This window comes from Danio aesculapii, chromosome 5, assembly GCF_903798145.1.
Source record: "Danio aesculapii chromosome 5, fDanAes4.1, whole genome shotgun sequence".
Classification (NCBI taxonomy): Eukaryota; Metazoa; Chordata; class Actinopteri; order Cypriniformes; family Danionidae; genus Danio; species Danio aesculapii.
In genome coordinates, this window is record NC_079439.1 from 6144474 (window position 1) to 6169883 (window position 25410).

The window sequence follows — 25410 nt, forward strand, 5'->3', positions numbered from 1 at the left end:
AGGACAAACTGGCAAATAACACCATTTATCTCCGGTCTACCTCTGATAGGAGCACCTCCAATTCACATTCTGTGAAGTTTCTCCGCTTGCTTGCTTTTGCCATTGCTTTTTCATTTGGTTTTGCCAAAGTAGAGTCATTACCATATTTATTAGGGGGAGGAGGCAGGAAGGGGTTTTGCACTCGTGAATGTGCGCTCAGTTCACGTTCATTCGGATGTACAAAGAGAATATGCGTGGGATTCTGCGTACGCAGTGTTTCATACGTCTGATATTTTTATGCATATGCACATTTACAGATTTGTCCATGCGCAATGTTTTAGTATTGATTCAACGCAAGTCTTTGTACATGAGGCCCCTGAAGTTTATTAGCATGGAAGTTTATTTTTGCTTAGGAATAATAATATTAATCAATATTTTGAGTTGCAATTATGACTACATTCTGATCTGATATGTGGTGTTTACTTTTAGATTTGTCTGAATGCTTTTCTTTGAATTCTGACTTGAATCATTATTGTAATTCCCCCCAAAAACCCACCATCATGCAGATTCTTTTGCGATTATAAATAATAGCAAGTCAGAATGATGCGCTGCTGTACCTGTGGTCACTACAGTGGTGAGGGCATCAGTGTTGGCACCAGCGACCGTGGCGTACAGCTTGATCTGATATGTGGTGTTTCCTCTCAGGCCGTTCAGCACCGCGGAGCGAACACCTGCCCCAAACATTCGCCCCGTCGCCTGCGTGGGCAAAGCAGACTCTCTGACCTCCACTATAAAGTTATCAAAGGCCTTCTCTCCCGTCCGCCAGGAGAGCGACAATGAGTCTGAGGTTACGTTTGAAACAACTAGTCCAGACAAGTCAGGCTCGGCCGCTACAGGGGGAGAAAGCCAGCCGTGACCATTCATTTAATGCTTGTTTCTCTGCTGCCTGTGGTTGTACACATCTGTCCATGCTAACTGTGGGCCTGACTAACAAAGCAGTCTTGATTTTAAAGGGGTAGTTCACACAGAAATCAGTCACATGTCACTCCAAAACTGATTTATAGGTAGAAGTTAAAGTGAGCATGAAATGTACTTTTCTTATACATGTAGTAGTGCTGGTTATAAACAACTTACCTGTGCACTTCATTATTTAAAAAACTCATTTGCATTAACTATTTTAACTTTCTTCACTACTGGACACATGGATAGCATTTAGGGTGGGACTATTTGTCTTTTAGGGAGGGGCCATTGGTCCTTTAGGGTGGGGCTCTCGGTCCTTTAAGGTGGGACTATTTATCTTTTAGTGTGGGGCTATCAGACCTTTAGGGTGGGACTATTTGTTCTTTAGGGTGGGACTATCAGTCCATTAGGGTTGGGCTATCAGTCCTTTAGGGTGAGACTATCAGTCTTATAGGGTGGGGCTATCAGTCCGTTAGGGTGGGACTATCAGTTCTTTAGAGGGGGGCTATTAGTCTGTTAGAGTGGGGCTATCAGTTCTTTAGAGGGGGGATATCAGTTCTTTAGGGTGGGAGTATCAGTCTTGTAGGGTGAGGCTATCAGTCCATTAGGGTTGGGCTATCAGTCCTTTAGGGTGGGACTATCAGTCTTATAGGGTGGGGCTATCAGTCCGTTAGGGTGGGACTATCAGTCCTTTAGGGTGGGGCTATCTGTCCTTTAGAGTGGGACTATCAGTCCTTTAGAGTGGGACTATCATTCCTTTAGGGTGGGACTATCAGTCCTTTAGGGGGAGGCTATCCGTCCTTTAGGGTGGGACTATCAGTCTTGTAGGGTGGGGCTATCAGTTCTTTAGGGTGGTACTATCAGTCCTTTAGGGTGGGGCTATCTGTCCTTTAGAGTGGGACTATCAGTCCTTTAGGGTGGGGCAATCATTCTTATAGCGTGGGGCTATCAATACTTTAGGGTGAGGCTATCAGTCTTTTAGGGTGGGGCTATTAGTGCTTTAGGGTGGAGCTATCAGTCCTTTAGGGTGGGGCTATCAGACTTTTAGGGTGGGGCTATCAGTCTTTTAGGGTGGGGCTATTAGTGCTTTAGGGTGGGGCTATCAGACTTTTAGGGTGGGGCTATCAGTCTTTTAGGGTGGGGCTATCAGTCTTTTAGGGTGGGGCTATCAGTCCTTTAGGGTGGGGCTATCAGTCATTTAGGGTGGGGCTATCAGTCATTTTGGATGGGGTTATCACTCCTTTAGGGTGGGGCTATCAGTCATTTACAGGGGGAATATCAGATCTTTAGGGTGGGAGTATCAGTCTTGTAGTGGGACAATCTTCCATTTCATGCTGACTTTAAATGATTACCTTATAATCTACTCACTCTCAAGCCATCTTCAATTTAAATGTACTATTTGTCAGATGGCCACAGTTGGAGCATTTAAAAATTTTGTTCAAGCTTTTATTCTAGCTCTTTAAAAAAAAAAGTGCATTTGGAACAGAAGTCAGTGACTGAAGTTTATAATTTAAAAAAGACATGCGTTAACCCCCTAGCGGCGTATGGGTTTGTTTGATGACAGTTTTATGCGCTTTTTGAAGCAACAAAATTAAAATCACTCTTCAACACCATTATACAGCATGGAAGAGGCAGAATAAAATTTTAAACTATTCTGACTGTGTTTGTCTGACCAAAAAAAGTCATATACACAGAGGATGGCTTGAGGGTGAGTAAATTATGGGTAATTTTCATTTTTGTGTGAACTATTCCTTTAGGACCTCATCAATCAAACAAACGGGGGAAAACAGCAAGGAAAGCAGAATCTCAGTTACCTGTGGAGGCGACAGCACTGACCGAATCTGTTCTCCTTCCCTTTATCACTCCAGTGAGGTAAGCTATATAGTCAGTAGTCGGCCGTAGCCCAGTGATCTCATACGACTGAATGCTCTGAGACAGATTATACTCAACCGGCTCCTGCTGCCAGCTGGAGTCTATAATCTCCAGGACAAAGCGCTCAATATCTCCCTTCGTGTCATTCCATGAAATGAAGAAGCTCTGTGATGTTACATTAGACACATACAGATTGCCCACCGCTGGAGCTCTATCTAAAGGGAGAAACTGTTATTGCCACAGCAGTCGCACTCACTCAAGTATTTGCTTAGTTGATTAACGTCTGGTAGATTATGTGTCGAAGTTACTTACTGTAATTATAAGAGGTGTGCAATAAGTGTTATCTAAGAAAATATGTGACTATGTCATTGAATTTGCGACAGAAACACTTAAACGGGGTGTTCATAAGACACCTTTTTAATCATGACATGGGGCATGAGTTTATGCATGCTAATGACAACTACAAGGGGGCTGGACAAGGCTGGGTTGGACAATTAAACTGAAAAGCCTGGCTACTATTATGGTGTAGAGTCTCCTTTTGCAGCCAATACAGCATCAATTGGTCTTGGAAATGACAGATACAAGTCCTGCACAGTGGCCAAATAACAGATACAAGTCCTGCACAGTGGCCAAATGACAGATACAAGTCCTGCACAGTGGCCAAAGGGATTCCTCTAGCAGAATAGTGGCCAGGTTTCTACATGATGCGTTTCCTGATAAAAAAAAAAAGTTTTCTGACTCGTTCCTTCAAAACACCCCAATATGGCTCAATAATATTTAGATCTGGTGCCTGTGCAGGCCATGGGAGATGTGCAACTTCACTTTCATGTTCATCAAATCTCTCAGTCACCAGTCTTGCTGTGTGTATTAGTGCATTATCCTAATACACGACACCGCCTTCGGGATACAATGTTTAAACCATTTGGGTCCACATGGTCCTCCAAAATGGTTCGGTAGTCCTTGGCAGTGATGCACCGATCTAGCACAAGCATTAGGTCTAGCGAATGCCATGAAATTGCAGCCCAAACCGTCACTGATCCACTGTCATGCTTCACTCTGGGCATTCAACAGTCTGGGTTGTAAGCTTCTTTGGGGCTTCTCCACACAATAACTCACCCAATGTGGGAAAGACAGTGAAGAGAACAATTTCAGAGAAAAATACTTGTTTCACATTGTCCACAGCCCAAGATTTTTGCTGCTGGCACCATTGAAACCAATGTTTGGCACGAGTGAGCAAAGGTTTGGCTATAGCAGCCCGGCCATGTATAAACTTGTTAAGTAGTGACGTGTGGAATACTGTTTCCGGGTCCAAGCCGCTACTCAGTGGAATTGAGAAAATATTCGTTTATGGCCACTTTTTAGTCATATGACTCTTTATAATGACTTTTATATAAAATCATAGTGTACATACCTGCTGCATAGCAAATACCAAATTTTAACAATTTATTAAAAAAAAAACATCGTATATTAGGCATGGAGATATATATATATATATATAGCGATCAATATATACTGACATAACCGAGTGAATGGCATGAAATGATAATTATCATAGGCATGCATAAAAGCTTCTTATTAAGAGCAATATTGCACACCCCTATAAGAACAACTATTTTTTTTATGAATACTGACTAATGCATTAAAATGCATTACACTGACTGTACAAATAGAATATACAAATATCCAACATTTTTTTTTGCATGTCAAACATGACCCATCATATAGTAATTAAAATGCCCAGAAACACAAGAGAACAATAATTACAAAAAACAAAGAAAACACTGATAAGGATTGATTGCTCAGTTATGGAAACATTTTTGCTTTTAAAGAAATATATATTTTTGTTCACTGTAGTGTCAAAACAGGTTGGTGTTAGTGCATATAAAGCAATCTTTATAAAGCAATAAAGAATACATATTGGTTTCCATGCCAATCTTTGATTATTTCCAGTCCAAACTTTAGGATAATCTGTTTTTTGTTTTTGTTTAGAGATGTTAATAGATTAGATGGTGCTCAGAAATTAATATGTGAAAACATGACAGCAGTCATTTCTGTGAACGGGAATAAATGTGGAATTACATGCTAAAAAATCAGACATGTTAATGAATGAGTTAATTAGTCTGATAGCTTTTATATTATTAATAATGATATAATAATATAATAATAATAATAATAATAATAATAATAATAAATAATTGGTTTGATTGCCTCTAATAATATATATTAATATATATATTATATATTAATGATAATAATTATAATAATAATGGGTCTGCTTGCCTCTTATAATAATAATAATAATAATAATTGGTTTGATTGCCTCTAATAATATATATTAATATATATATATTATATATTAATGATAATAATTATAATAATAATGGGTCTGCTTGCCTCTTATAATAATAATAATAATAATTGGTTTGATTGCCTCTAATTGCCTCTAATAATAATAATTCATTATTATAATATTATATTACATACATGTATATGTAACACACATATACATATATATATACACATATACATACACACATACACATATCTAACACACATACATACATACATACACACACATATATATATATATATAAAACAATAATGATAATGATTATTATTATTATTACACTATTATTATAATTATTAGTAGTAGTATTATTAATATTAATGCTATATATCTGACTGCCTCTAATAATAATAATAATAATAATACTAATAATTATTATTATTATTATTTTTTATTATTATTATCATCATTATCATTATCATTAATCTTAATTATTATGAATATTGAAACCTGAATAATATACAACATATTACATAAAATAATTATATAAATTTTTACTTATATAAAATAATATAACAAAAATCTAAATAAATGATAGAGTAATACATTCAATTGGACTTATTTGTTTACCTGCATATAACAATAATCATGCAAATGTGTTAAATTATTAAAATATAAATGTCATATTTCAAGTAAATGCAGTACTTGGCTCAAAAAAATTCAACAATTCTGAAAATAAAATAAAATGTTTGGGAATCCCTGACATAAAAAAAAAATCTCCAAATCACTAAGAAATCAAAAAGTATGTCCTTTAGTGTAACTCTTCTCAGTTAAACTCAAAAGTATGTCCCTTATACACATTGCTCCTACATCAAATCAAAAGGCATGTGTAATGATAGAGCTAGATGATGAGAGCTCACAATGAATCATATTCAAGAGATGAAATATGTTGCAATCACTGCAGCAGATCAAAACTCACCACGATGCTTTAAATACTGTATGAGAGACGGTGATGCCATGCATGTGGGCAGCTGGATGAAATGATCACAGTGATTGTATGCTTTGATTTCGATGGAATGAAATGAATGGAAACACAACATTTCCCCAATGCAATCAGGCTTGAGGCAGGACCGACACAGTGGCTGGAACAGTAATGGTGACAATCAAAGTTAGAAAGGTTAGAAAGAAGTCCTTTCACAATGGATTATTATGGACATTGTTAAGCATTACTTTTTCCAGCACCATGCAATAAAGACGCTCGGGTGAAATAAATGAAGAGGAAATGTTAAAGCACAGAAGCACCTGCTTGACACCACAGCTCCCAACTACAATTCAAAAGACCAGAAACAGAGGAAAGACTGAGGAAAAGGTATTGTAGATCATAGATTTTACATCCCCTGGAAAAAAGAAGTGTTCTTGATTGTGCACTTGCAGTCAAATCTTAATCTAAGTCAAAGTCCCTTCAAGGCAAGTTATTTCACTCGGCGGCCATCTTTGAAACGCCTCTCGGGCAATATGCACGGGCATTCTGTCTGAATGGAGAAACATCAAATTCTCCAAAACTGCTTGCCAAGCTTACGACTGAATTTCATATTAGCACCTACCAATAAAATTAAACAATGACGGTCTCGGTTAATTTCAAATCCAAATCACACAAAATCTGCAGAAAGTCACATCTGGCCCCTCCCCCAGCGTATCGTCAGTCTATAGCAATCGACGATTGGTTCCTTTACTAGAAGGCGGGCTTTATTCACCATATAGTGATCGATGATTGGCTCCTGTACTAGTAGGCGGGGCTTTATTCATCATATTGACAGTTACACTTTTCCCCATTCAAAAAGATACAAGTGACATGTCTTGTGTGTTCTACAGGCATTGGCTGTTTCTCAATACCAAGTACGCAAAGTTCGGACTTGGAAGAACGAACTACCGAGGACGCGAGGACACAAGTCGGGTACTTCTTCAAATGGATGTCACTTTATGTCACTTACCTCACCACGGATTCATTGGTTTCACTGTCCATTAACAATAAAATGACTGAATTATATAAAGCACGGCCCTATAATTAATATTATATTAATGTTAAGAATTAATATTTTTGATTTAAGAAAATATAAACGTAAATAACCATAAATGTGAAGGGAAATAGGTTATACGTAGACTCTTGTCTTTTATCATCAGATTTAATAGACTACAATGGACATTATCCAAGTATAAAGTACAAGACGTGAATAATAGGAAATAAAGATAACGTTGGTCAATTTGGTAAACAAAGACAAACAGTGAACAACACAGTAGCATATTTAAAGTCAATTATAAAACATAACAAAATAACACTGCCAAAATAATACACCTGAGAACAAATAATAGATTTAAAAGACCAAAGACTGTCCATTAGATATGCACAATATGTATTAAATATAATGTATTAACTTCAATAGAGAGATGAGATCCAGCGGTACATCCGTGATGGACTGGCTGAAGTAAAGCTGCTCTCTGCGGGGGAGGTGATGATGGAGCTCCCGCTGACAGGCTGGGGGTCAGAGTCTGCATAAGCTGAGGCACATCGCCAAAGACGCGCTATCTTTATAAATAAACTGCTGATTCGAGTTTAAAACAGCTACATTCTCGCATGAAAAACTCTTAAAACTTTATTTTGTAACACAACAGAGGAGTATTTCTTAAAACTGTGCGGGTTTTCTCCTCCACCATTAGCTTTCACTGGTTATGCTGCAATGCATTCTGGGATACCTGTGCTTCGCAAGTTCGCACAAGTCACCTCTCTATGCATCCTTGGCAAAAGGGGCAGAGCAAGTACACATCCGGGAAATTTATCTGTACTTGGCAAGATGTGAACTTTGAGTCTTAACATAACGGCGACGGTTGATGACATTTCACGAGGACACAAGAACGCAAGTACAGACAAGAACGCATATTGAGAAACAGCCTTTGTCTTAGTTCATATTAGCTAATGCATTCACAAATGAGACTAAAGTAGTAAAGTTTGCTTCTGTCGAGATTAAAAAAAAGGTATAATAAAAAATAACTTGTCCTGTAATTGTGACTTTTTTTTTAATCTTACAACAAAACATTATTTTTAATTCTTAGTTATCAACTTAACTTTATTTCTCACAACTGTGAATCTATGCATCTTACAGTTTTGGTAATTTCTCATAATTTTAAGTTTGTATAAATTTATATAATTGTTAAAAAAATAAGTTAAAGGGAAAATGATTAGCCCTTCAAATATTTCCCCAAGTTATATTAAAGACTATTGAATACTCAAGACGTGTCACTCGTATAATTTTGAATGGTGAAAAGTGTAACGGTCAATATTGCGACTGAAGCCCCGCCTACTAGTACAGGAGCCAATCATCGATCGCTATGGACTGATGTTTCTCCAGGGGAGAAGCTCGGACCAGGCGTGTGCTTTTACCACAGTTTGTGTGGTCAACAAACACACTTGGAATCTCATCGAATACTTGCTTCACAGACATAAGACATATATTCACATAAAGCTTGATATCTGTATTTTTAAACGAACCAAGTGCACTTGAAAACAAACGTTTTTTGGTTTTGTTATCTGTAATGCATACTAGGTGTAACACGGCCATAAATGAGGTTGGTGTCGTGATCTCGTTCCTTTCAAGTGCGCATGCATATTAGCTTAGGCAACCTGAAAAATATGCTGATGTTGTTTGATCGAATGTTTAGAAACGGAAATTATGAGTCAGTTGTTGTTTAATTTTATTTGGTGATTCCAAATATGTAATGTAATCGTAAGCTTGGCTCACAGTTTTGGAGAATTTGATGTTTCCCCACTCAGACAGAATGCCCGAGAGGCGTTTCAAAGATGGCCACCAAGTGAAATGACTTGCCTTAAAGGGACTTTGATTATGTTTAATGGTGCAAAAATTACAGTATATAATCTACAGTTTGGGATTAAATAACCCAAGAAATGTTGGGTTATTTAATCCCAAATTGGGAAAAATGTGAACTTATCCAAACATTGGGTTGAATTGGGTTCTATTCATTTAATTCCAAAAATGAACCTAGCACTTGGTTTAGTCCGTATTAGACCCAGAATTGGGCTGAAACAACCCAGCATTTTTAGAGTGCAATAATATTCTTTAATTTATTTTTTATTTTTCATTTAGTTTGGCTGGAATAAAGCAGCTTTTACATTTTTAAAACAAGTTTAAGGTCAATATTATTGGCACTATATACAGTTGAAGTCACAATTATTAGCCCCCATTTTCACAGTATGTCTGATAGCTATGTATTTTTTTGATAGTCTACAGCAGTGGTTCTTAAACTGGGAGTCGCAACCCCTGCGGGGGTCGCAGAATAATTTCAAGGGGTAGCGAGAGTGATGTAAAAATTGTGTAATTTTCAGTGATTATAATAAATATTTTTCAGAATCACAAGTGAAAGCTAATATTTTCAGATTTTTAAAAAGATATTACTGATGAATTCATAAAGTATTTAGGACACGTTCAGGCAGAATGCATCTTTGTACTTGAAACGCAGCGCTCAGAGACAGTTTAAAACTGTTGTCATGTCAACTTGCCACAGTAAACAAGGCACACAAAGCTTGTCCTGCCTTCGCGCTCTTCTTATTGGCCCACTGCTCTAAGAACTGAACACGAATGGATTGGCTAAAAGCAGCTGTCAATCACTCAGTCAACGCCTTTTGTCTTCAGATGAAAGGAGCGACAACCGCCGAAATCTAAAGCGCTGAAGATGAGAATGAAAACAACACTGACAGATTTTGTCTTAGAAACACCTAAAGCTACAAATAATAGCACATCTGATTACTGATCATGTGGTGAATGTTAATCCACCATCTACACTTTTCCAAGAGTGGATAAAAGACTTCCATTGGCTTCAAGTCCGCTATGAAAATAACTAAAGCGTTCACTGTAAAGTCTGTGGGACAGAATTTCCAGGTTACTGTTAGCCACATCTACACATTTTAAGCATGAGAGGTTCTGTTTAATCCTTCATTTCATCGCCAGATGCTGTCAGCTGTACAAGTGGCAGCTATATGTAAAATTTAACACCACGTTCACCATTGCAAAACGGCTTGCACCGGCTAAGATGAAACTAATATTGCAGCTCATGAAAAGACCGGTATTGCTATTAAAATGACATATGCAAATAATAAGGTATATGTCAAAAGCATATGCAATATCAGACACCATCTGTGAGAACACAGCACAGTTATCGTTAACAGATTCATTAATGAACTCATGTCAAGCAGTGTGTGCAGGGCCGGTGAGCGGTCCGTTCGTGTATCCTTTGGTCACTCAATTATGTTATAAAAATGTATTTTCTTGTGATAACGAGATTTCATTGAGACATATTTTCCTCATGCATGCATATATATATATTTTTTTTGCTTGTTAGTTGTGATTAGTGTTGATTTTCAAATGCAATAAATCTGTTTATAAAACTTGTAGTAACAGTGCGATAATTGGTGGAAGCCACAAAATTTTGGTTGGTGCGCCTACATTTTTAAAGTTAGGAGCACCAGTACTACCAAGAAAAAATGTAAATTTCGAGCCCTGTAATGTATAGTAAATATAGTTATAATATTGTGAACAGCTTAAAAAAAATTTATTTTTATTGTTTGTATATGCTTTGGTAGTGGGGGGTCGCGAGTTCTTGACGATCTTACATTGGGGGTCGCTGGTTTAAAAGTTTGAGAACCCTAACCTGCCTAGTTAACCTAATTAACCTAGTTAAGCCTTTAAATGTCACTTTAGGCTGTATAGAAGTGTCTTGAAAAATATCTAGTCAAATATTATTTACTGTCATCATGACAAAGAGAAAATAATTCAGTTATTAGAGATGAGTTATGTTTAGAAATGTGCAGAAAAAAATCTGCTCTCCATTAAACAGAAATTGGGGAAAAAAATAAACAGGGGGGCTAATAATTTTGACTTCAACTGTATGTATAGATTTTTTTTTTTCAAAAGGACTACAGAACAAACACCGGTTGTCCACTGATTAGCGTAATTACTTGCCTGGTTAACCTAATTACGCCTTTAAATTGCACTTTAAGCTGAATGCTAGTATTGTGCAAAACAACAAAATGCCAATAATGAATTTTTAAAAATCTCTTAAATTCAACTAAAAATCTATGATCTATCGTGTGGTTTTCATTTAATTCACACTTAAGTATATTCTTTTAATGCTCTGGTGCTCCTTATTTGCAAACTACACTGATGGTCTTAGCCGGTCAAAAAGGGATGAATGCCGGTAAAATACCCACAGTTTTTTTTTTTCAGGACAAATTTTTTTTTGTTTAATAATATTTTTGCAATTTTTTTCAGTTTACTGGGTTTTGTGGTAACAATTATCATTTATAAAGTAATTAACATCCATTTTCATCCATTTTTATTAAATTTTTTGTTATTGCAGTATTTCCAGTTAGAATAGGCCCTCTGGCAATAAGCAAAATAGGGCCATCTAGTTGTATAAAAAAAGAGAAAAACACATAATTTCACTGTGCTAAGCTATGGTCACACTGGGCTTTGTGCGTGCAAAATTCTGTCGTGTGGCGTTGCAAAAAGGGGTTTTGACCCTCGATTGGTCTCACGCAGTCAAGTGATGCGATTTCGCAGGTCAGAGTTCACCAAGCTTGAACTTTGCACTGCAGCAACCTGCGAAACTCGACGCATGAAGTTGCGTTTCCGGTCTGACGCATTCGCGTGCGTATGAATGGAAGTCTATGGGAGGAAAAGCCCAGTGTGACCGCAGCTTTACCCAGGGGTTTCCAAACTTTTCAGCCCGCGACACCCAAAATTACAATTCCAGTGACTGGCGACCCCCACTATCCTCGGAGGTGGTTATAAGCATACAAACAGTGCACACAACGGTGCACGCACACACTAACTGGAACTATAATCACGAGCATATTGACAACACAAAAATGTGCAACAGTCTAACAACCATATAATTTAATAAATTCACAAATTATTCTTTTTTTTAATTTAATATTAACTCTTTCAAATATTGTGACGAGCATCCCATGGACCTATCAGCGTCATCCTGGAGAGGAACGAGGAACACTTTGCCCCTCTCGTTCCCAACTAATCAGCACTAGCTGCAACTCATCCCAGACCGGCTACATAAGCCACACCGAAAGAACCAGAAAGGGAGAAGCATGCAGATGAAACAAAGCAGTAACGCTTATTCTCCCTTTCTTTCCTACAGACAGCAGTTGGTGACTGATCGGCCTCCCAGACACACCTCACGGACACTGAGCACCTCACAGACGAGAGCACCTCACCCGCTGGAGCACTCTTTGGGATCTTGCACTCATGCACCGTTGTAAATAAATCCAACCTCTGGAATCTAAACTTGATTTCTCTGGTCGTGTGTTTCTTCACCCCGCCACACTGGTGGAGAATGCGGGCAAAAGAGTGAAGAATCACCGACACTCAGACTCCGAGGTCCTCCTGAATCCTCCGGCACTTGAGGCAGTAAACAGACATCGACCACTGGGAACTTTCCATATTCGTGTCAACTCCACGATTAAACGCCTCTGCAGTGGATGGCCAGGGCGAAGGACACAAACACAAGGGTGACAAGATGGTTCCTTGCGCTCCAGGACTTTCACTTCATTGTGCGTCGCTGGAACTGCCAACGCTGATGGACCCTCTCGGATCTGGGCAACTTTTGCAGGTCTGTCAGGGTCACTCCCCACCCACCCCCTAATTCTCCCCTACTGTCTCATATCATCCACAGGACCAGGATGCCACTTAGGGAAGGGAGGGGAGGGGAGGGGTGACGAGCATCCCATGGACCTATCAGCGTCATCCTGGAGAGGAACGAGGAACACCTTGCCCCTCTCGTTCCCAACTAATCAGCACCAGCTGCAACTCATCCCAGACCAGCTACATAAGCCACACCAAAAGAACCAGAAAAGGAGAAGCATGCAGATGAAACAAAGCAGTAACGCTTATTCTCCCTTTCTTTCCTACAGACAGCAGTTGGTGACTGATCGGCCTCCCAGACACACCTCACGGACACTGAGCCCCTCACGGACTAGAGCACCTCACCCGCTGGAGCACTCTTTGGGATCTTGCACTCATGCACCGTTGTAAATAAATCCACCCTCTGGAATCTAAACTTGATTTCTCTGGTCGTGTGATTCTTCACCCCGCCACACTGGTGGAGAATCACCGACACTCAGACTCCGAGGTCCTCCTGAATCCTCCGGCACTTGAGGCAGTAAACAGACATCAACCACTGGGAACTTTCCATATTCGTGTCAACTCAACGATTAAACACCTCTGCAGTGGATGGCCAGGGCCAAGGACACAAACACCAGGGTGACAAGATGGTTCCTTGCGCTCCAAGACTTTCACTTCATTGTGCGTCACCGGGCCGGAACTGCCAACGCTGATGGACTCTCTCGGATCTGGGCAGCTTTTGCAGGTCTGTCAGGGTCACTCCCCACCCACCCCCTAATTCTCCCTTACTGTCTCATATCATCCACAGGACCAGGACGGCACTTAGGGAGGGGGGGTGTGACGAGCATTCCATGGACCTATCAGAGTCGTCCTGGAGAGGAACACCTTGCCCCTCTCGTTCCCAACTAATCAGCACCAGCTGCAACTCATCCCAGACCGGCTACATAAGCCACACCGAAAGAACCAGAAAGGGAGAAGCATGCAGATGAAACAAAGTAGTAATGCTTATCCCTTTCTTTCCTACAGACAGCAGTTGGTGACTGATCGGCCTCACGGACACTGAGCACCTCACGGATGAGAGCACCTCACCCGCTGGAGCACTCTTTGGGATCTTGCACTCATGCACCGTTGTAAATAAATCAACCCTCTGGAATCTAAACTTGATTTCTCTGGTCGTGTGATTCTTCACCCCGCCACAATATGTATGTTGTTTGTATAACTTTAATCTATTGAGTACCTACTTTTTTTTTATCTTCAGTAGGTTATGGATAAAATATGGTAATTCTAATAGTTTAATAACATGTATAAGATTTTTAAAACTCACCAAGCGACGACCCCCCTCATTGTCCCGAACCCCACTTTGGGAACCACTGGTGTAACTAATAGGTTCTAGTATTACTATATCTACAAAACTGCTTGTGAATTCTCTAGCTGTTTAGACAGAACTAAGAAATTGTGGACTTAACTATACATTTAGACAATCTAAAAGACTTCATTTTGACAAGTTTTAGATATTTTAAGGTTGAAAAGGTGATTTGAAATGTTTTAGTATTATGATTACAGTAAAAATTTTAGACCATTTTGATCAGGGGTGCTCAAACTCAGACCTGGAGGGCCGTTGTCCCGCAGAGTTTAGGTCCAACTTGCCTCAACACACCTGCCAGGACATTTCTAGCAAGCCTACTAAGAGCTTGATTAGCTAGCCCAGGTGTGTCTGATTGGGGTTGTATCTAAACTATTCAGGACACCGGCACCTCTGATTTTGTTGATTCAGCAATTAAAAAAGAAATTTCAGTCTATAATGACAATGACTCCCAGAAGGTTACAAGTGTGTTATGTCTGAATGCTACAGTGCACTTCTTTTTTCCGAGGGAAACATCCAGCTAAGCATGAGTACCTGTAGCTGCTTCAACGTTGACGGAGCCCAGGATCGAGCCCTGATGCACACCATACATTGTAATCATATAGGACGTGCCGGGACTGAGTCCAGACATCCATAAGTTACGTGCATCGCCCGATACTGAAAGGTTTTGTCTTTCGGGACCTGCAGAATTTGCCACTTCAATCACAAAACTGTCAAAGGCAGGGCCGTCCTCAATGATCCAGGACACATTGAAACTATCCCAAGATACATCAGACACACTCAGACTGCCAATCTGGGGCTTCTGCGCTTCTGACAGACAAAGAAATCACACATGAGTTATTGTCACTGAAATTAATTACATTTGCATAATGAAATTAGCCAGAGCCACCAGTGTAAAGTAAACGTAGCGGCAATGACAGATAGAATGATGAATAGATGGAATCAAATGATATGAATAAAGATGCGAGGCACAAAAAGATTGTGTTGATTCAAAGAGATCAGATAAAGCATTTCTAATTCTTTCATGCCATAATCTCATGGGATGTTTCTCATAAAGGTGCAGGAACAATTCTGCAAGTGTTTTTGTGGCACCAGATGTACCGAGATATCAGGTATTAGCTGAAATAATAAGCAGCTTGTTGGGATAATGTGTAAATGTGATCAATTGTTTAATATTCACGTCTATCATTCAAAAGTTTGGGTTTGGTAAATACAAGTTTCACTTTCTTAAATATTGTAGTGATCCCAGAGGGAAGAGTCATTAGTTTTAAGTGATTTTCAAGTTTTTTTATGAACAATTTTATGAAACTTCCAAACAAACTCAACTAAATAAAGGAAATAATAAAACCCACCAAATAAACCAACATGCTAAACAAACAAGCAAAAAACAAACAAACAAACAAACCCAACAAAACTAACCATTTTACCCACTCAATAAACAAAAAACCTTAACCTCTTCCAAATAGCCCCCTCCCAAACAATTAAATGAACGCAAATATATCTAGCAGATAAACCCCATAACTGATCACATACTGTAACTCTCAATCAAACAAACCCAACTAACTAAATCCAACCTAACAAGCCAAGTGGGCCCAATTAAACTCAAACATATCTAAAACCAACCCTCAACTAAACAAATAACTATCCCAACTAAAACCTATAACCCAAGAAGCAAATTTGAAAAATAATTGATCGAACAAACTCCCCAACCAAACAACTAAAATAACCAAACAAGCCCCAATACAATAACCAGATAAACCAACCAAATAACCACAGTCAAATTAACCCAAATAAACAAACCTAATATCTTTTAACCCAACATACTCAACTAATCTATCCAAAGGAACCCTCCAACCGAATACACCAAACTAAGCCAACTTTAAAAGAAATAATAATAATAATAAAACTATCAAAATAAATGCCACCTAACTTAACCCCTGAATCAAATAAACCCAAATATATCCAACTAACCCTCAACCAAATAAACCTAACTAAACAAATAACTCCAACCAAATGAAAATAATAACAAATTGATCAGATAAACTCCAACACAACAAAACACAACTATCTAAACAAACCAACCAAATAAATAAATGTATATCGTCACCGATTAAATAAACCAACCATACAAACCTAGTCAAATTAACCAAAATGGTAAACAAACGTCTTTAAACCAAACAAACCCAACTATGCTAGTGAAAGAAACAAGCAAATCTAACTAAACCAAATAATCCCCCAGTCAAATAAAATAAAAAATTAATCAACCAATACTCTCACATCAATAAAATAGACCAACTTAAACAAATATTAAAACAAACAAACAAATCAACGAATACCCTCCACAATAAATAAACCAACCAATTAATCCCATAGTCAAATGAACTCAAACAAACAAAACCCAACTAAGCTAGACAAAGGAACCCTGCAATCAAAATAAACCAAATCAAGCCAAAAATATGAATAAATCACCATCCCAAGTAAATTAAACTAAACAAACAAAATAAATGCCACCGAAATAGCTAATTGAACAGCTGAATCAAGTATATCCAGCTAACCCTGAACCAAATAAACCTAAGCAAATAACTCCCCAACCAAATAATTCAAAAATAAATTGACCAGATAAACTCCCCAACACAACAAAACTAACCAAATAAATCAATTAATACCATCCCCTATTAAATAAACCAACCAAATGAACCCAGTCAAATTAACTCAAATTAACTAGTCAAATGAAAACTAACCAAACAATGAAACTAGTCAAATTAAACCCCCCAAATAAAGAAACATAACTCAAACCATATAATCCCTTGATCAAATAAACCCAACTAAACTAACCAAATGATGCCCCAATCAAATAACCAATGCCATCACCAATCAAATAAACAAACTTAACACCCATTTATTAAAACAAAACAAACCAACCAACCAACCAACCAACCAACCAACCAACCAACCAACCAACCAACCAACCAACCAACCAACCAACTAACTAACTAACTAACTAACTAACTAACTAACTAACTAACTAACTAACTAACTAACTAACTAACTAACACCCTCCCCCAATAAATTAACTAACCAATTAATACCATAGTCAAATGACCCAAACAAACAAAACAAATATATTTTTAACCAACCAATTCAACTTAACAGAACCCTACAACCAAATTAACCGAACCAAGCCAAAAAATAAATAAATAAAAATAAATCCCTATAGACCCTTTTAATGTGGCCATGTCATTGGCCCATAAACTTTTGCTGCTCATCAGGCTAATTCAAAACTGTAACAAGAGGCAATTCAATCATAGCTTAATGTTAAAAAAGCTATCATCACATTATTTATCAATATGTGGCTATTTTTTAATTCTCGGAAGCTATCTAAATTAAAAATGTAAACCAGGAAATGCGCTGGGACCATTGTTTTTGTTTATATTCCTCAAAATGGTCTTAAACTGGATTCCTGGAGGGCCACAGCTTTGGTCCAACCCGAATCAAACACCGCTGATGCAACTAATCAAAGTGTTCAAGACTACTAGAGACTATTGTGCAGGTGTGAGTTGGAGCTGGTTGGAGCTAAACTATGCAGAGCTGTGGTCCTCCAGAAATTGAGTTTGAGACCACTGGTCTATACCAAATAAACCTAAACAAACCAAATCAAGATGTAATCATCAAACTAAACAAACAAAATATATTTCACCTAACTGGCTAATGAACCACTGAATCAAATAAACCCTAATATTTCTAACTAACCCTGAACCCCCAAACCTAATGAAACAAATAACTTCCCCAACCAAATAAACTCAACCAAACTAACCAAATAAATCAAAATCAATCAACCAATGGATCACCTCAATCAAATAAACCAACTTAACAACCAATTATTAAAACCAAATTAACCCAAACAAACAAACCAAATAACTTACAACCAACCAACCTAAATAAACTAGACAAGGGCAACCTGCAAACAAATAAACCAAACCAAGCCAAAAAAAAATAACTCCCTCAACCAAATCAATAGATAAACAAACCAAATAATCCAACAATCAAATAAACCAGAATCAATCAACCAATACCATCACCACAACCAAACAAACCAAATTAAACAACCGAACAGCCATTTGTTACAAAAAATGGCAAATATATCAACAAATGACCCAATAGTCAAATAAACCCAAATGGATTTAAGTTTGCTATAAACACTATCCTGTATTCAATTCTTTACATTTTTGCAGAACTGTTTTTAAGCTCTTAAAAATACTGGTTTATTTTAACCCAACACTGGGTGAAATATGGACAAACCCAACAGTGGGGTTGAAAAACAGAATTCAAATTTAATTAAAGAAAATGAACCCAACAGTAAAGAATACCGGGTTAATTTGAACCCAAATTGGGTAAAACATGGACTAACCCAAACAATGGGTTAAATTTGGTCCTATTAATTTTATTGAAATTAACCCAGGAGTTGACTTAGTCCTTATTACACCCAGAATTGAACCAAATAACAAACCAAATGTCTTTTAACCAAACAAACCCAATGAAATTAGTCAAAGGAAACCCCCAATCAAATAACCCATACCAGATATTGCCCTGATTATTAACCAAATAAACCAAACTAAACTATCCAAACATTCTTCCAGTCAAATAAACCCCAAAAAATAAAGTAACCAGTGCCATCACCTTAATCAAATAAACCTTTTAAACAAACAAACAAAAAAAAACTCAACCAATAAACCAACCAAATAATTCTATAGTCAAAAAAATCCAAACAAACTAACCCAACTAACCAAATCTTTCAACCAACCCAACTAAACTAGACAAAGAAACCCCACAAGCAAATAAACCTAACCAATCCAAAAAAGAAATACCCAAGCAAATTAAATTAACCCACCTAACAGCCATCTTAAAAAATTGGCAAATATATCAACAAATACTCTCCCCCAATCAATGACCCAATAGTCAAATAAACCCAAATGGACTTAAGTTTGCTATAAACACCATCATATGTTCAGTTCTTTACATTCTTGCAGAACTGTTCTTACACTCATCAAAATGCTGGGTTATTTTAGTCAAACACTGAGTGAAATATGGACAAACCCATCAGTTGGGTTGAGAACATAAACCCAACACTAAAAAATGCAGAGTTAATTTAACCCAATTTGGGTAAAATATGGACTAACCCAAACAATAGGTTAAATTTGGTCTTATTAATTTATTAAAATTTAACGCAGCAGTTGGGTTAGTCCTTATTACACTCGAAATTGGCATTTTTTAGAGTGAATGTGGGGTTTGTGCTTATTTGACCCAATGTTAGGTTAAAACAACCCAATTTTTAGAGTGTAAGACCAAGAGATAACATTTAATAGCATTTGAGTAGTAAGGATGATTAATTATGAATAAAGAAACGAATGGCAGCAGAATTATTGTGAATGTTGGCGTTATGACAGACGACCGTAGATTCCAAAACGAATGTCCATGTACCTGTCTTGACGAAAACACTGATTGGTTGAGATTTTTCTCCTGCTTTCCTCCCATACAATGTAATTTCATAATTCATATCAGCATTTAATCCTTCTACGTGAGCGTGCCTGGCTTCTCCAGACACTTTAATAATGCTGTCTTTAGATTTATTTGACGTCGAGTTCAGCTCAATAATGAAGCTATTGAAGGCTCTTGCTGGAGCCCGCCAGGAGAGCCTCAAACTATTTGGGCTCACTTCAGTAACTTTTAAGTCACTGAGAGGATCTTCTGCTTTAAAATCCTCTGTTAAAAGAGCGGAGGTAGAGACTGATGGCTGCGTTGTTGAAACTCTTTTGACGGTCAAAGCAACAACATCAGGAGAGGTAGACTTTGGTGCTAGAGGAAAGTATATATTTAGTGCATGTACAGTCAGATATTAAAGACAAGACAGATGTAGACAGGTGCTGTGCCTGTAAAAACAAGAGGTTAACAAATCATTGACTACATGTGCATTTAAAATAAGACTAAAGGAGTCCATGGACATTCATATTGAACTTAAGTGCAATGAAGGGTGAATTCCCTAAAATAAAATAAAAACAAATAAATAAATAAATGAAAATAAAATATCAAGTTAAAATGAGTTTGTCAGATATTTATACATATAAAACATTTTTAAATGATTTAAAATTACTAAAACTTTTATGTAAAATTATATATAAAATTAATATAAATCAGATATTTTATTTGTACATTTATTACTTTTATATTCATTTATAATTGTTTTAATTAACAGATTCATGGTCATTCATATCGAACGGAAATGCCATAAAGGGCAAATTAATAAAATAAAATAAAATAAAATAAAATAAAATAAAATAAAATAAAATAAAATAAAATAAAATAAAATAAAATAAAATAAAATAAAATAAAATAAAATAAAATAAAAAAAAATAATAATAATAATAAAAATAATTTTGTCAGGTATATAAAACATTAAAAAATAATTTAAAACTATCAAAGCCTTTATATAAAAATGACTTATAAATTAATATGAATCAGATATTTTGTTTATGAATTTATTTATTTATTTTTAATTAACAGTTCAATGGTCATTCATATTGAACTGAGTTGCAATGAATGGCGAATTCACTAAAATAAAATAAATAAAAAAATTAAAATAAATAAAATAAAATAAAATAATAAAATACAATAAAAATGTACAAATTTTGTCATGTTTATAGTCATATAAAACATTTTAAAACTTTTATATAAAAATTAAACGCGTACAAAAAACGAAAACAATGGCTTCCAAATGATAGTGGCGGACTTATGCGAGCCAAAAAAAGAAGAAAAAGAAAAAAAAAAACTCAAGATCCTTCATTTGTTGTTTGTTTGTTTTTTGCATGGTGGCATGTCCAATAAAAGTACAGCAATGACAATTTTTCAGTTTCTCTTTGTAACTTGAGATTTGAGTTTCACTGCATGCAAACCTTAATTCTCATGCACATGATGGTACAGCAGCATTTTTATATGCATGCATTTAAAAACATCTGTCATTAATGGCTATGAGCCATTAATTGATGAAGTTTCCAAGCAGTCCACCATAGTGGAAGTACGAGGGAAGCTTCAGATGAGATGTTTTGAATTAAACATGCAAGAGGTCAGTTCTGAAGTGACAAATATTCAGCAATAATTGATGTTGTCATGTATTTTCTGCACGCAGTTTAGTTTGTTATTGAGGTTTTGGCAAGCACTTTTTGAGCTGGGTGATAAACTGATTATTTAGTGCAAAATAATCTTCGGTTAAAAAAAAAACGTAAAATATACAATTTAAAAATTAAGAAAAAATGAAACATAAAATGGCATAAGCATTCAATACCTCAAATATTATTAAAATAATTACATATACAATAATAATAATAATAGTAATAATAATTATAATAGTAATAATAATAATAATAATAATAATAATAATAATAATAGTAATAACAATAATAATAATAATAATAAATAATAATAATAAATAATAATAAATAATAATAATAACAATAATAATAGTAGTAGTAATATTAATAATAATAAATAATAATAATAACAATAATAAAAAAAAATAATAAACAGTAGTAGTAGTAATAATAATAATAATAATAATAATAATAATAATAATAATAATAATAATAATAATAATAAATAATAATAATAATAATAGTAATAATAATAATAATAAACAACAACAATAATAATAATAATAGTAATAATAATAATAGTAATAATAATAATAATAATAAATAATAATAATGGTAATAATAATAATAATAGTAATAATAATAATGATAATAATAATAATAATAATAATAATAATAAATAATAATAATAATAATAAATAAAAAATAATAATAATATTAATAATAATAATAATAATAATAATAATAATAATAATAATAATAATAGTAATAATAATAATAAATAATAATAATAATAATAATAATAATAATAATAATAATATAATAGTAATAATAATAGTAATAATAATAATAATAATAATAATAATAAATAATAATAATAATAATAATAATAATAATAATAATAGTAATAATAATAATAATAATAAGAATAATAATAATAAGAATAATAATAAATAATAATAATAGTAGTAATAATAATAATAATAAATAATAATGATAATAATAATAATAATAATAATAATAATAATAATAATAATAATAATAATAATAAATAATAATAGTAATAATAATAGTAGTAATAAAAATAATAAATAATAATAATAGTAGTAGCAATAATAATTACAAAGAATAATAATAATATTATTAATGATGACAATAATTGTAATAATAATAATAACAGTAATAATAATAGTATAAGTAGGGGTGACGCAGTGGTGCAGTAGGTAGTGCTCTCGCCTCACAGCAAGCCTCAGCTGGATCAGTTGGTGTCTGTGTGGAGTTTGCATGTTCTCCCTGCGTTCGTGTGGGTTTCCTCCTAGTGCTCCGGTTTCCCCCACAGTCCAAAGACATGCGGTACAGGTGAATTGGGTAGGCTAAATTGTCCGTAGTGTATGAGTGTGAATGAGTAAACATTTACTGGATAAATTGGCGGCTCATTCCGCTGTGGCAACCCCGGATCAATAAAGGGACTAAGCTGAAAATGAATGAATAAATGAATGAATGAATGAATGAATAGTATAAGTAATTAATGTGATTTTAGTTCATCTATAGTCCATTTATACAGATTTCAAAATAAAAATACAATTATACAAAATGTATTTAAAATATATAGTTAAAAGCATTTTAAAATAGATTTGCTAAATTATATTTCACCAAAATCATCTGTAACATAAGAGAAATTATTTATTTTAAAGTCTTAAACACTAAAAGCAAAAGGACATACTTTTTGAATGCATTTTTAAAATCTTTATTTAAACGTGTTTTTAAGAGAAAACTCTCAGCTAAAACTCGTACTGCAATTTACAGTAGCAGAACTTGTAGTGCAATGATGAAATGTTTTGTGAATATGGGCACAGATCATATACATTTGGAGTATTTATTTAATTTTTTTTTTACTGTATCACCCAGCTCAAACACGCATCAGTATCCTGATCAAAGTTGGGTAAAGTTACTCTTAAAAGTAATAAATTACAACTCTGAGTCACTTTTCTTAAATTTATGCAAATTATATGCATTAATTTATAAAAGTAACTATTTAATAAACTATAACAGCTTCCTAATGACATAAATATAATAATGATAATAATAAACAATAAATAAACAAATAAATAAATAAAACATACAAATCTATAAACAAACAAACAAATAAACAAACAAACAAACAAATAAATAAATAAATAAATAAATAAATAAATAAATAAATAAATAAATAAATAAATAAATAAAACATACAAATCTATAAAAAACAAACAAACAAACAAACAAACAAATAAATAAAACATACAAATCTATAAAAAAAACAAACAAACAAATAAATAAATAAATAAATAAATAAACAAATAAATAAAATTTTGGGCAAAGATTAATCGCAACTAACAGCATTCAAAATAAAAGTTTGTTTTGACATAATATGTGTGTTTTTCCAAATGATGTTTAACAGAGCAAGGAAATTTTCACAGTGTGTCTGATAATATTTTTTCTTCTGGAGAAAGTCTTATTTGTTTTATTTCGGCTAGAATAAAAGCAGTTTTTCATTTTTTTAAAAACCATTTTAAGGTCAAAATTATTAGCCCCTTTAAGCTATATTTTCTCGATAGTCTACAAAACAAACCATCCTTATACAATAACTTGCCTAATTACCCTAACCTGCCTAGTTAACCTAATTAACCTAGTTAAGCCTTTAAATGTTACTTTAAGCTGTATAGAAGTGTCTTGAAAAATATCTAGTCAAATATTATTTACTGTCATCATGGCAAAGATAAAATAAATCAGTTATTAGAAATGAGTTATTAAAACTATTATGATTAGAAATGTGTTGGAAAAAATCTGCTCTCCGTTAAACAGAAATTGGGGAAAAAATAATCAGGGGGCTAATAATTCTGACTTTAACTATATTTATTTATTATTTAGATTAAAATAGGTTTTATATTGTCGCATATAACATCTAAAAGTAATTTTACCCAACATTGATCCTGATGCATAATATCATGCATGTCCATATATAGTAGTCAACTTGAAGTGAATCAAAATCGTTCATCAAAGTTGTTCAGCAACACCCATTCTTGTCCTAGGACAGTTTTGAAAAACTTTTTTAATCCACTTCAAATGCTTCAAATGCTATGCTCTACCATATGACTTATGGGAGCAGTTCATATTTCATGCAAAGTTTGTAAATTAAGCCTACAGTATAAACCCTAAACATTTCACAATAGTGCCACTAACAACCCAGGCTCATTCAGATTATGTACCCCTATATACTTTTCTGGAGAGCGCTAAATACATCCCAGGAGCTACGTTTTCGCAAATTCTCGAGGCTACTGTGTACGCTTTTTGAGATCTCAAATTTCTCTCGTAAGTGGCATTCGCACCTGCTGTTCTCACGTATATCCACCAGAGGCAGCTGTTGACTGATTGACCGACCAACTGACCGATCCTCCCACCTACTCACCGCCTTCCCTAAACCCAACCGATAGTGTTTTCAAAAGCACAGATTGACCAGCGCCAATGCGCTCCCCTAAACCCAAGTGATAAGTGTTTTCAAAAGCAATCCAGAAAAAGAAAAGCCCTCGCCTGATTTTTACCACGTTTTCAGATTTTACCACATTCTCACCCTGCTATTTACTTGTTTATATTATTTTTTGGCTTCTATTTTTGTCTTACCCGTTTTTAGGACCCGTTCTTCGCCAGACTCCGACCCTGTTATCCCGGTCAACTCCTCTCTGCATCTCAAATCCTCCAAAGTAGGCGGTGAGCCACTGGACAAACTGGTAACAGCAGAAAAGGCGTCCATATGGAGGTAAGTGGTCAGCTGATTGCACGAAAAGGATTGGCGTCATACCGTCCCGTAGTGTTTGTTTTAAAGACTAAACGCAGCCATATGTTCCTCTGGCTACATAATTCGCAATCTCCAGAAATGTATATAGAGCTACGCTTTCAGAATGAGCCTATGTAGGTCACTAAATAAAATCAAATGACTTCAAGCCCAAAAGAAAACTGATACCTGTAACTGCAACTGCTTCTAGTAGCGAAGACCTTTGGTTATTGGATAATCCATAAAGCCTTACTTGGTACTCAGTGGAAGATTTTAGGCCACGGATTTTAGTG

General features: G+C 35.2%; 1 protein-coding gene across 9 annotated transcripts in view; it reads right to left on the minus strand.

Moving 5' to 3' along the window:
* tnca (tenascin Ca) overlaps nt 1-25410 on the minus strand; it is a 133295-nt gene that overhangs the window by 39903 nt on the left and 67982 nt on the right. For 3 of the 9 annotated variants that reach the window (XM_056457283.1, XM_056457284.1, XM_056457281.1), the window contains 5 exons: nt 25307-25410; nt 19643-20017; nt 14699-14974; nt 2754-3026; nt 597-869 (listed from right to left, as the gene is read on the minus strand). The exon at nt 25307-25410 is cut by the window's right edge and continues 292 nt beyond it. In XM_056457283.1, coding sequence (XP_056313258.1) covers nt 597-869; nt 2754-3026; nt 14699-14974; nt 19643-20017; nt 25307-25410 — 1301 coding nt within the window. The remainder of the gene's footprint in view (nt 1-596; nt 870-2753; nt 3027-14698; nt 14975-19642; nt 20018-25306) is intronic. The other 6 variants (XM_056457287.1, XM_056457286.1, XM_056457290.1 and 3 more) reach the window with 4 other exon arrangements.